Genomic DNA, 13,532 nt, shown 5'->3' on the forward strand with positions numbered 1-13,532 from the left:
CGGCCTCAGCCTGGGCCAGTTTGGCCACTAATTCCGCTCGCTCTTCATCGAGGATCCTTTGGACTTGAGTATCCGACTCGAGCTCGGCTTTGAGAATGTCATTGGCCTCGGCTGTCTCCTCGAATTTGGTTTTGAGCTCGTCGCATATCCGGGCCCTATCCTCGGCTATCCGCTCGAATACCCTTACCTTGTTCTTATACTCAGCATTCTCGGATTCAAGCAACTTATGCCTCTCGGCCATGTTCACGGCATCGGTCTTGACCGAGTCAAGCTCCCTCCGAAGTTGAAAGATAGTGGCCTCGGGTTCACCGAGCCTCAAAGAAAAACGAGCGTTATCTTAGCCAAGGACGACCTTGTCCGCTTCCAGGAGCAGGTTCTTTTCAACCATTCCGGCCAACTCATTCTTCAACCGAAGATTTTCGGCCTTCGTTGCTTCGAGCTCGGGTTGAAGGTTGGAAAGGGCAGTTGCTCGGTTCAATTGATCCTCCTTCATTTGCAAAAGGTGTTGAAACTTCTCCGTTTCCCGACCCTGGGCATCCAGCTGGCCTTTAAGGTCGTCAACCTCTTGCTGAGCGCGGATGAAGGCCTCATTGACGAGCACCACACTTTGTAAAAGAAACAAGAAGTTAAAATTGGATAAATAAGAAGCTAAAATTCACATTAAATTATGGAAGGACCGACTGATAAGCTTACTCGGTTGCCCGCATGCATGCCTTCGTTAATAAGACTCTGCCAGGGGACTTCGGCCATATTCCACTTGTCCGAGTTCGATATTAGGGGCCTCAGGTAGCTTGCAATTCCCACGGGACGGGACAAGAAGCTACAATCCTCGGGGACAGTAATCACGGCCGACCTTGTCCTCTTCGGTTCCACGCTCGGGGCCAGAAAGATGCGTACAAGGCTTTCCCTTGAACCAGTTTTGGTGGACCGGTTAGCTGCCCTTGTGACTCGTGGGATAGGGAGATGTCTGAAACCGGTTGCCTCCCCGGTTGCAGGTGGGGTATCTGAGAACATATCATCGAAGTTATCTAACCTCGGCGCAGGAGAAGTTGGAGCAGCCTCAGCGATCTCGGTAGGGGTAGGTACCTCGGATGTTGCAGCTGGGGCATCATTAGAGCCTCGGTCTCAGGGACCGGCTCAGCACTTTATTCAGTCTCAACAGTTGACGCATGCCCGGATCTTCTAGTCCTTTGCAAGGGGGTCTCCTCAGATGAAGCATCACCTGAAATGTCAACATATTCAATTGACCTTAGAGGAGTCGGGTAAAGAACTTCTTCCCCACCTGTGTGCAAAGCCAGAGCTGACGGTCCTTCCCCGGCTGAAGGAAATGACGGATTGGTGGTTTCCTCCTCCGGAACAGAAGCAACGGAGGGGGTCACACCGACCCTCCGAACAAGGAAATCGGGCTCTGCTTCGTCCCTTAGAGTCCGGACGACACTTCTTTCCCTCTTCTTCGATTTCTGCCCTTTGTCCGAGGGCTTTTTCCGCCTTTTATTGGCAGCACCAATAATACGGGATGTCCCCGCTGAATCAAATTCAGGTACCGGCACAGCTGGTTTGGCTACTAGCTCCGGTCTTGGCTCCACCGAGCCTCTGGGTAAACCTGAATACCGAAGAGATTATATATATAAAAAAAAAAGGGTAGAAGATACGATATATTCCAACTCAAGCAGAGTATTACCGTGGTTTTGAGCAACCCATCGGCCACGTGACAGGTTCCCCCATGTCCGTGCCTCATGGGTGTGTTGGCTAAGGATTAACCTGACCCATTCGTTCATGTTCCGGACAGACGGAGGTATCCATGCCACTGCTGATATAAAGAAAGCGGGGGAAAATCGTATTAATTCAAGGGAGCAAGTGTTTGACAAAGCATCCGAGGATAGGTATTGAATGAAGAGCTGAGAAACTTACGATTATCATTCCACCTCTCCGGGAAGGGCATATAGTTGACCGGAATAATGTCTGCGGTCCTCACCCGGACATAGCGTTCTAGCCAACCTCGATCTCTGTCTTCGTCCATCTTCGAAAAGATCGGATTTCAGCCTCGCTTGGCGAGCTTTATCACACCCCCTCGGAACAACCTCGGGGAATACAAACAGATGAAATGTGTTATCGTAAATTCCCTTTTTATATTGTTGGCCAACATCCGGAGGCAGGCCACGGTCCTCCAGATTATCGGACCAATCTGGGCCAAGGTCATGTTGTATGTCCGGCACATATCCAATATAACCGGGTCAATTGGGGGGTTGAGCTTGAGTGTGAAGGGATAGGTGTAAACATACAAGAAACCTTCCCTATGATCGGTGATGGACTCGTCAGGCCCGGGGGCGAACACTTGCACCGGACGGTTATCCCATCTGCAATCAGCCCGGACCTGGTCAAGTTTATCCTCGGTAATGGACGAGGGATATCGTCTTACATCGAACCCTCTATCAGCAATCGGAGAAGGCTTCTCAGTTTCAAATTCTTTGTTGTAGTTGGGTTTGGATGGTACTATGTCTAAAGCGGTGGGCTCAACGACGTTTTTTCCCTTGGGTTGTGAAGTTAGCTCGGCTTCTTGAGAAGAAAACGAGGGAACATCCTGGGAGGTAGTTTCGGTGTTGGCAGACATTTGGAAGATATGGAAAAGGAGATTGGTGAATTTGAAGTAGGAAATGAAACCGGGAAAATAAAGAAAGATTGAAAGGGTAGTTGAAGAGTTCAAAGTGACGAGTGAAAGAGAAAGCAAAGAGCACTTATGATCAAAGAACAGCAATGAAGAAGTTGGCAAAGTTGTCTTATTTTTACGATCAAAACAAGCAAGAGAAGGAAATGATCACGATCAAAACACCTAAGAAGAGTAGATTAAAATGGTTGAAACAAAGCAAATAGAACGAGATGAAAAAGGGATCAGAGGTGAAAGAGGTGAAAATGATGAAATGAATGGGTGAATGGCCTTATATAGACATGGTAACTGTAGCGGTTGCAGAGGTTGGCCAACCGGGGGTGCCACGTGTCCCATAATTAATGAGACGTGATTTGAAACGACGTGCGTTATGGCGGTTACCGAAGTCAGCCGTTCGGGATGAGACACGTGGCTGATGGCAGAGGGATGTGACATAACTGTTCCCGCCAAAATGAAAAGATAAGAACGAGCTTATGGAACCGCCGGTCTTGTGACTCATCCACTTCCCGTTACTCCGGTAAAATTACAGTCCGAAAAGTGTGGGGACTATCTGTATACGGTAATAATCGGATCTATGCAAGACCGGTGAAGATCGGGGACCAAGGGTAGGAAGAAACACGCACAAGAATGAAGTCTTTCCTTCGGACCGAGGAGATTGCACCAGATGCGACTGATCCGAGAAAAGTGAAGTAAATCTGTTTGGTCTGGTATCTCCGGACCAAACTCTGCATCACAATTAGTCCGGTTTCTCCATGACCGAGTTGATCGTGGCCGTTAGTCCGGTTTCTCCATGACCGAGTTAATCGTGGTTGTTGGTCCGGTTAGTCAGTTACGAAATTGCCACGCGTCAAGACCGTTCTGTCACATTGTACTGACAACCGTACGGGTGTCAGACCATACGGCCCAACCTTATCCTTTTAGGGTTTTTCTTTATTCTAAAAAGGCTCTATGTTGTACAAAAGGCCCATCAGGCAAAACTATAAATAGGGGGCATTTCCCTACTTTCAAGGGTGGGCTTCTTGAGATCTAGAATATTGTAATAGCAAAAAAATACATTAAAGCACTATCTTTCCTTCTCTTTAATCCGAATATGTGGAGTTGTGATCTTTCATTCAATATTATATTAGCTTAATCATCAACATTTGCATCTTAGCTCAAGCTGTTGACACATATATTCATATATATATACTCACCTTTACACACGAGTTCATATATGCACCATATCAACCAAAAATAGATTAAAAGTTATCCACATATCCTACACCTCACATACAAATTCAATTGATTACCTAAATTCGAGATAAACAGGACTATCATTTTTCGATGTTAAAAAAATATGGGATGTTTAAACTCAAAGTTCAAACTTAAGGGACTACTTTGGCTCTTTTTCTTTTATTTTTAAAGTGACTTTTGACCCTTGTTACTTTATAAGGCAAATACATAAACTTCAATGACCATATGAAGAACAAAGAAAAGATGATTTTAATAGATAATTTTCTTAAGTTGAGTGACCATATAAGCAATTGACTCACCATACGTCATGCTTTTATAACAAAACGATCGTTCGAGGGCAAGTTACATGCTCCTCCCAAAAGTACAATAGGCACGCTTGGAATAAGCCAAAATCACAATCTTCACATACAACCAATTCATATTGAAATTACCTCAAAATCCACTATATCCAACAATAAAAGATCAACAGTTCTGGCACAACCATGAATGGAAACCAAAGGCACGGCAAAATATACAGAAAGCAGGATGAAGTTGCCTGGACAAAAAGAAATTGTAACTACCACAAAATAATATGATAATAAATATAATTCGTCGACAGCAGGGTTCGAACCTGCGCGGGCGAAGCCCAACAGATTTCAAGTCTGTCTCCTTAACCACTCGGACATATCGACATTGTTGTGACGTTAAATTCATTATCTGTGTAATTCATCTTAAACTGTGAAACGACTGTTGCATTTATTCGTTTAAAGAATTGTTGCTTTACATACTTCCTTATGGAAGTCAATACTTCAACTTTCCGAATGTTTTGATCTTCTTTATATGATTTTCTCAAATGCTTCCAATTTTTCTTTATTGCAAAACACTAAAGTTAGTTGGAGGCCATTTGTTACTAAAACGGTTAAAGATCAAGACTGTCAGGCTTCCTCTTGAATACATGTAACCTCTAAAATTAATTTAAGATATATAATGGACAAAATATGAGTAGCATATAGATTCTCTTTTTAACTGGAAACTTCGCCGGAAGAAAACTTTAAGGGGTCATTTGGTAGGGTGTATATAAATGGTACTGAATAAGGTGTATTAGTAATGCTGAGTGTTTCGTTTGTTATATTAAATAATAGGTATTGCATAATTTCAAAATAGTGCTAAATAGGGTGTATTAGTAATGCTGAGTGTTTCGTTTGTTATATTAAATAACATGCATCGCATAGTTTTAAAATAGTACTGAATGGGATATATTAGAATATAAATAGTACTAGTATTGTTAATGCCATGGTTTACTATGTATAAGAATAGTACTAAACATGGTGTATAATTAATACCTAGGCTGAAAACGCTACCAAACAAGGAATTTAATAATGGAGTAACTACATGACATAACAAACATACAGTGGGTATTGACATTTAGTAGCTATAGTTTAACTTAATTACTTCTCGTAGCAAACATTTGTATATTAATGACATTTAGTAACTATATATATATATATATATATATATATATATATATATACACACACAAAATAGAATACCCATCAAACTATTCACTTCCAACCCAACCCTCCCATCTCTCTCCCCCTCTTCTCCTCACTGCTCCGCCGCCGGCCACCACCGACCGCCGGAGCTCCGGCAAAATGCCGCGCCCCTTCACCACCGTCACTGCCAGCCCCTTCCCCTTTTCCCTTTCTTTCTCCGGCGGAATTTTTTCCGATTCCGGAGACGGAGAAAAAAAACCATCACTGCCAACCTCGCCGGAGACGCCATCTTCGGCGAACCACAAAAAAAAATTGAAATCAGATCTGCACGGAAATACTTTGCTGCAAGGTTAGATCTGCAATGTTAACAAACAAGATCCCTAGTTTTTGCTGCAATGTTAGATCTGCAAATTGAAATCAGATCTGCACGTAATCTCAGTTCATTTAGATTGTAACAATGATTTCATAAGATTCATTTTGTGTCATTCATTTAGATTGTATTCATTTTTTTATAGTGTATTTATTAATTTTTTGTGTATCTATGTTTTTATGTATTCAGTTTTTACTCGTTGTATTCATCAATATAGCGAGCTCGTTTATGAATATAGATAATTATTTCATGAATACAGTGAAAAAATAGCTACAAATGAATACAGCTGAGTTTCACGAATATAGCAGAAAAAAATTGTATACAGCGGAAAAAACGAATACAGCAATTATTGGTGTATATGTATTCAATTTTTACTCGTTGTATTCATGAATACAACAAGTCAATTTATGAATACAGATAGTTATTTTATGAATACAATTGGAAAAAAAATTATTGTATTCATGAATACAGCTAAAAAAAAAATTGAATACACATGTGGGAGCTAGGCTGATTTGCTACAGAACGTAAATATTGAAACATTAGCTATGCAGCTTATTTAACCCCTAAATGTTTGCTATTTATGTAAAATGCCCTTTAATAATACCAAAGCTAATAACAATATTATTTTCTCTAATACCTCCTGCCAAACAATCCCTAAGAGTAGATTGTAATAAACAGAAGTGAAAAGTCAGTTTCCATACAAAAAGGCAGTGGCTATTCGGCTTATAAACGAAGACAAAGGTGAAGCTCCTACATATTCAGCTTATCATAATACAAAAACTTCCCAAAGTGTAATCAATCCCAAGCAACATAAAGAATCCACAAATTCTAATGCTAAAAATCTTGTAGAAGAGGCCGGAAAAAAGGTTGTTGTGGCTCTCTTCATTAGCTTCCACGTCCAAATTCGGCAATCAAATACATTGAAAATTGGTTTGATGATCAAATTAATATGCCGGCTTGGCCTGTCTATCATTGTGGCGGGTCATCTGGTTTTGTAATTCATTACAATTTAGTATCAAAATTTTCAAGAGATGTTTATTTTTACACTTGATCTGAAAATAAAATCCAAACCTGTAGAGTTATTTTCTGATATTCAATTTGTAAAGAGCTCTGTTAAGAGCCTGTTTGGATGGGCTTATGTCTATAAGCTGATAAGCTAAAAAAAAAAAATTGGGATAGTCTAACTTATTTTTTTTGGCTTATAAGCTGCTTTCAGCTTATAAACTGCTTTAGATAAGCTAAGTCAAATGGGCCCAATTATTTGTTTGAGCTTATTTTAAGCACAAAATGACTTTAAGCTGACCAGTCAAACACTCAAAAAAGCTGAAAACAGCTTATAAGCAACTTATAAGTCAATCCAAACGGGCTCTAAATCATTTCTTGTGATTAACAACTTAAGACTGTGACTTAAAACACTATTAAAGTGCCGTTTTGACAATAATGTAGAGATCTCTTGGAAGATTTGACATAAAACAAAATAAAAAAAATCTCAAGAGCCGCAAAACCAATTGACCCCTTTTTCCATTTAAACACTCCTCTCCACACAGCCATTACATTTTGATAGAACAACTATCAACCCATAAGTAAAGAATGCAGCAAATCTCTCGCTCTGATGTGGCATAATCTCAGAAAAATGCTTTAGAAACTTGAGAACAACTACATAAGTTCAATTCAGAGGAAGCTACAAAAATTGAATATTGGGGTTTTGTGGGTGGGGGAGTGAGTGAAAAGAAGCAAAATGTTTCTCAAAACAATCTAGGCGAACACAAAGGGAAAAAAGAGACAAAACAACTTATTAAGATGATACAGCTGTTACGATCCTCCAGCCAGGGAAAACTTTACCAGCCAAGCTTTTGTACTACTGAAAGGCCACAAACGACTGTTATTGAGTAGATACTACAATCCATGAACAGTGCACCCATAACGTTTTGTAATAACAATCCAAGCTCCAGCGCTTTCCCAATTTGATCAACCACACCAGCGCTAGGGATACTGTTTGCTGCTGTTTTTTGATTCCTTTGGGACCCTGCTTCTTCTGCGAGAAGGCGCGCAATAATAATTGATATGTTGGTCAACAGCAGTAGCAGAAGAGGTCTGAAAAATATGACCACCTTGAAGAAGTGGCTGTTATAGGACACAAGAACCAAAATGGCAGCCACAAGGGAAAAGTTGAAGCGAATACTCTCAGAAGCTGCAATTGCAGAACTTATTTTATTTGGGGCGAAAATATTGTGATAGTTGCTCTTCAAGTTAAAAGAATGACCCCCATCAGAAGCAGAAAGGCGTGGAAGATTCAAAGGAAATGAATCCGGAAATAATTGCTCTTTGCCATCAAGATCCAAGGCAGGTGCACTTGAGGTTTCAACGTTTGACTCACATTTTCGCATAAATGGAGTAGTTCTGTTTTTGCCATCAGGATCACCATGGTCACTAGACTCAATTCCACGGTCACTATCGGGCAAAAATGGTCCAGAGGTCTCACTCCCACTAATAGAAACTGTGAAGTAGCAATAAATTAGTGACAAACATAATAAGCACTCTCCTTTATCAAAAAGGGTATAATAAGCACTCTCAAGAAGGGAAACAAAAAGATCGTGGAAGAGTGCCAATGTCATGCTTTACATGGATATATCTGTAGCAAGTTTAGGATCTATCAATAGTAAATCTAGCTCTTATAACACAGGCACTAGAAACAGCGCCACACAATATTACACTAATAACACAAGCGCACTGACATTTAGCTCTCGCCAAGCTCACACAGTCTTCCCTTCACATTGGACAAAATTACATTTTATAACAAAAAGCTATGGTAATATTTCCTGACTCACGAGAGTGAGGCAGGGAGTACCACTGTCGGTTAAAAATTTCATTTATAGAATGAACTGGGAAGTGGGAACCAAGATCTTTGACATACATTTTGCTGTCAGATTAAGCAGAGGCTTCTAGCAGACTCATTGACATGTTTATAGTCCAAACTAACAAGGAAGATGTGGTAGGAATGTGAGGGAACTGCTGCTAAGCACTGTGGGGGGGGGGGGGGGGGGGGTGTTCGGAAGGGTGTTTACATTCTCTTTAGCTGTAATGATGATCTTTCTGACATGGATCTGACAATCATTAAAATCAAATCAATGAAAGACTTTTAAGGTAAAGGAAGTTCACAGATGTAAAGGTCTTTCTCCTCAATACTTGGAAGTTGGGTTATCTAAAGGAAATATTGTTCCAAGGGTGGAGATACAACAGTTACTGATTGCCAGAGCAAGGCACAGTTTGGAAAAGCCCTTGATTTTTGACTTCTAAAGCAAGAAATAAAAAGCTTTCCCCATTAAAAAGTAGTAACAAGAGTAGAAGTGTTTAGTAAGTCATTAAGAAAAATGAACACAAATTAACAAGAATAAATCGCTGAAGAGACTGGTCATTGTCATTCTCTCTCTCTCTCTCTTTTTTTTTTTTTTTTGTGTTTTTTTGTTTAGTCTCTCGGAAACAGCCATCCTACCTTGGTAGGAGTAAGGTCTGCGTACACTCTACCCTCCCCAGACCCCACGTTGTGGGATTTCACTGGGTTGTTGTTGTTGTTGTTGTGTTTTTTTGTTTATCAGTGTCATAATTTGTCTAATTTAAGAGGTCTGCATACCGACTTTCATAACCTCCAAATATGCCATGGTTTATAATTGCTTCCAAGTCTAGTTGTGAATCAAGGATACTACCATAACTGCATTTTCAATACTTCTTCTTCATTTATCCAGCCTTAGAGGTAAGTATAAAGGGAAATCTTACCATCAGCTCTCTTTATCAGTATCAAACTGAAAAAATGGAAATATTCCTCCACCCCTAACTGAATGTCTACTTTAGCTTCTCAATTATTAGACTTATGTACCTTTTTTTTACGAAGTAAGGTATTTCATTATATTAAACTTATTTATCTTGGACCATAGTGTTCTATACATCTCTTTAGTATGTTTGCTGTGAAAGAATCTATATTTTGGTACTTATTAAGTTGTATACATTATCCAAAAAAGTAAATAATCACCAATCTTTCCAAATTGACCCTTAACAGATCAGGTTATCTGGAAAGGATGGAAGTAAAATAACAAGATATGCGCAATACATTGTATAACATATTATATTTCCTGTTTATAAAAAATTTCCTCTTGTGAAAGTCCTCATTTTAGCACTATCTTGGAGAATATCGAAAATTTTGTATGTCAATTGGTAGCCGGTAGGAGTAAAAAAAAAAAAAAAAAAAAAAAAAAAAACAGTGTTTTCAAAAGCTAAAACAGCAAAAAGAAGCGGCAAAGGCCCAAGGGGCTTGAAACGAAAAGCAAGAAGTAACAGCGCATGATTCATTGACATGAAACACTCAATTACAAAAAATAAAAAATATCAAACATACTTGAATTTAGTCCTACAATAATCAAATTGTAACTTAAATAACTAATTTCACTATCTACTTTGAATTTATTTTTTTCAAACTATCTATCTTTAAAACTAATATCACTATCCTATATCTAACAACACATATATCAATCCAAGAAATCAAAATTTAGATTAAGAGAACCAACAACTTCTCATTGGGATCATTTTGCGCATCATTGTTTGAAAGTGCATTGCTTTACTCATTTAACGGTAACTCCTAATTTCGCATCATTTCACAGCTTTAAGCGACAAAACGAGGGCTTTTAATAGCACCAACCCATTTCAATCTCATTCCAACCAACGGTAGGAGTATAATTTTCAATATTGACATCCTACCAACTAATAAATTGGACATAAACTAAGTAAGGTTAACACCATTTCACCGGATGTGCAAAAAAATAATTTCATTTCTACAAAAACGAACACATAACAAAACACTATACTTCATCGATTTAAACCACCTTGACCTAAGAATTGATAGGACCATTTCCCAGACACGCATTTTCCAAGGCAAACAGTGGAACCAATATATATACACACACAAATACATCAAAGTTGTTTTTCCGAGCATACAATTTCTAGTGCTTCCTTTAATTGTAAGCTTCTAAAAACTTCCATAAACTCACAAAATTCTAATAGAACAACGTAAACCACCAATTAACTGCAAATAATTCCTCTTCGTCAAATTGAAATATTACTTTCCGGTCAAGCATCAACAAATATCAATCAAAAATACATAGAAAATTCCATTGCTTCCTTAAATCGTAAGCTTCACAAAACTTCCATTAACTCACAAAATTCTAATTGAAAAAAGAAAAAAATACACTAATTAACTGCAAATAATACCTCCCAGCAAGAAACTTTAGATAACAAAACAGACAAACACAGAATTTAAATTCAAATATCACTTCCCAATCGAACATATATACAGCCCGACATAAAATATTACGCCGCGTAGCCATATTTTCAGTTTATACAATATTATACAACATTATACCTGGTGGGGGGAAAGCATAATACATAATGTATCAATCATGTATAAAAGTGTACAAAAGGTGTTTATACACAAATATGTGCTAAACCGGGTGACAAACTCAAAATGGGGCTACGTTGCGTAAATATTTTCTCTCAGTAGACATAGAGCGTAATTTTCCCTAACCGTAGGAAACAATTAAGAAGCAATTGATGTGAATTAATATAAGGGCGTCTCAATAAAATTAGTGAAGGGGGAGAATACCGGGAGAGGGTTGATGATAATGATCATCTTGAGAAATCCATGTAGGGCAAGATGCCGTGTGAGAATGTCGAGTTTCCGATCCTAATCCGGATCCTGTATCCGATCCTGTTTCAGATGTTAGGGTTGGGATCCGACCCGTAATTAGAGCTAATCTGTCATTTCCGCGCTCTACAATACGACGTCGTCGTGTATCTCTGCCGCTCGTCGCCATAATTACCCTCTCTCGAGATAAAAGAATATTAAAGGATCGTATCTGTGACAGAGAGGAACGACTTATTTCTTTCTTATTCCAGTTGCGTTGTCATTTCTGTTCCTATTATAATCTTCTTCTTTTTATAACGGCTTAATGCATATTGGCCTCCTAAACTTGTCTTTTTTATTTTATTTATGTTGTTCCTATTGAACCCGTGAACTCATCCTGTCTATCAAACTCCCTAATACTGATTATTATTAGAAGCAGAAATTAAATTGGAAAATGAAGGTGGAGTAATATTTTAGACATGAGTTAAGCTATTCTTTAGGTCATGAATGTGTCGGTTTCTGCCGGTTCTGCTCTTCCACTACCAGTTTAATTAAGAGATACTCTTTTTTTCCCTCTTAATTACTATTGATCTTAGCTAAAAGATGGCATAATTAAATTAGAGTATATCTTAGCATGTTGCTACATTGAAGATGGAATACTATGTAAGTCGGATTGTGTTTGATAGATACCTTTGAGCACGAGTTCAGGGGGTCCAATAGAAACAACACTTAGCTGAGGTGTCAAAATGGAAAGAAAAAAAAAAAACAAGTTTAAGAGGCCGCATATGCATTAAGCCTTTTATATTTATTACACTCCCTAATACTTGGGAAAATTGCATATCCACTTCCACTATATACCACAATAGATAAAATGTCATAAATAGTCCTTTATATATGAGCGTAGGTTTAAAATGTTCCTTAAATATATACACCTATCGGTTCTATCCTAAAACTTATCAAGTTTGGTCTCCGTCTGTTTTTAATACAACCAGTGTACATAATCCATAAACCTCTGTGAGTTTAATCATTAAACCATTCCTCGACTTGTTTCTCTCTCCCCGCTTCTTTTCCTCAAGTTCCTCTTGTAAAAAAGAACCCTAACATCAATGATTCACCGTTATTTATGGCGTTTTCTCTACCACAATTTATAATATATTTTTGCAGAAAAGGATAAAAAAATGTCTCTAATTATTAGAGTGTAATGTATTACAAACGGTTCAAATTTACCCTCTTTTCATCTATTAGACTTCAATTACCCTTAATATTAATATTTAGATTGACAATGGCTCTCTTTTCATTTATTCGATATCACTTACATTTTAAATTATGAAATAATAAATATGAGACTTTAATGAAATAGTAGTGATTTACTGGTTCACGTGGCTCAACCATAAATTCCCTAATGAAATAGGCTCGTTTGTTAAAGGATCTAAGGTCAATAAGGAATGTCATTTGAAGTTAAACCTAAGCATCATTGAAGTTGTAGTCTCATTTGAAGCATTCATTCAAATAGACAAACACGATATGTTGCATATTTGCTTGAAATATAGGTAAAAGATCTATATAGGTTATAGCAATTAATTGAAATATGTGTTAGTTAATGTTAGTACATTTACATTTCTATATTTTCTAGGACTTCTTTAACCCTATCAAAAATTGTATGTCAGTAAAAATATAACTTCTAGTAAATTTATCTGGTAAAATATTAATTTGAGATGAATTTAAATGATAAACTCATATAGTTATTTCCAATTTATTTGGAACTTAGATTATTATTGAGTCAAATTTTCAGTAAGTTTCAAAGCATTCATTTCATATGGTTGGAGACAAAAACTATTTTCCAAGCCACAATCCATTCTAAATAAATACATTCAAATATTGATCACCAAAATTGGATTCAATTAGAGAATTAACCAGATGAATCTCGAGACCATATATTTATGTGGAAATAAAGTTTTAACATATAAACAAGTGATATAACAAAAAGGCGATGATTATCAACAAGAGAAGGTTGTACGTTGTAACATAGGATGAATTCATCAAAACCTCAACTGGAAACAAAACAAGAAAAGAAAAACGAAAACAAATAAGTACAAAAAGGAGAAGGGTAACATAAAACTG

General features: G+C 38.0%; 1 protein-coding gene and 1 non-coding gene across 2 annotated transcripts; both read right to left on the reverse strand.

The window, feature by feature from the left end:
• Nucleotides 1-4,487: 4,487 nt before the first annotated feature.
• Nucleotides 4,488-4,569, reverse strand: TRNAS-UGA (transfer RNA serine (anticodon UGA)). Its single transcript has one exon. It is a non-coding gene; the product is annotated as a tRNA-Ser (tRNA).
• A 2,786-nt stretch (nt 4,570-7,355) lies between these two features.
• On the reverse strand, nt 7,356-11,707 carry LOC132635679 (uncharacterized). Its single transcript, XM_060352170.1, has 2 exons — nt 11,391-11,707; nt 7,356-8,237 (listed from the first exon to the last, which is right to left on the reverse strand). The coding sequence occupies exons 1-2, from the start codon at nt 11,599-11,601 to the stop codon at nt 7,579-7,581; spliced, it is 870 nt and encodes a 289-aa protein (XP_060208153.1). The 5' UTR covers nt 11,602-11,707; the 3' UTR covers nt 7,356-7,578.
• Between the last annotated feature and the right edge of the window lie 1,825 nt (nt 11,708-13,532).

The sequence above is a fragment of the Lycium barbarum genome, chromosome 4, assembly GCF_019175385.1.
Source record: "Lycium barbarum isolate Lr01 chromosome 4, ASM1917538v2, whole genome shotgun sequence".
In the NCBI taxonomy this organism is placed as follows: domain Eukaryota; kingdom Viridiplantae; phylum Streptophyta; class Magnoliopsida; order Solanales; family Solanaceae; genus Lycium; species Lycium barbarum.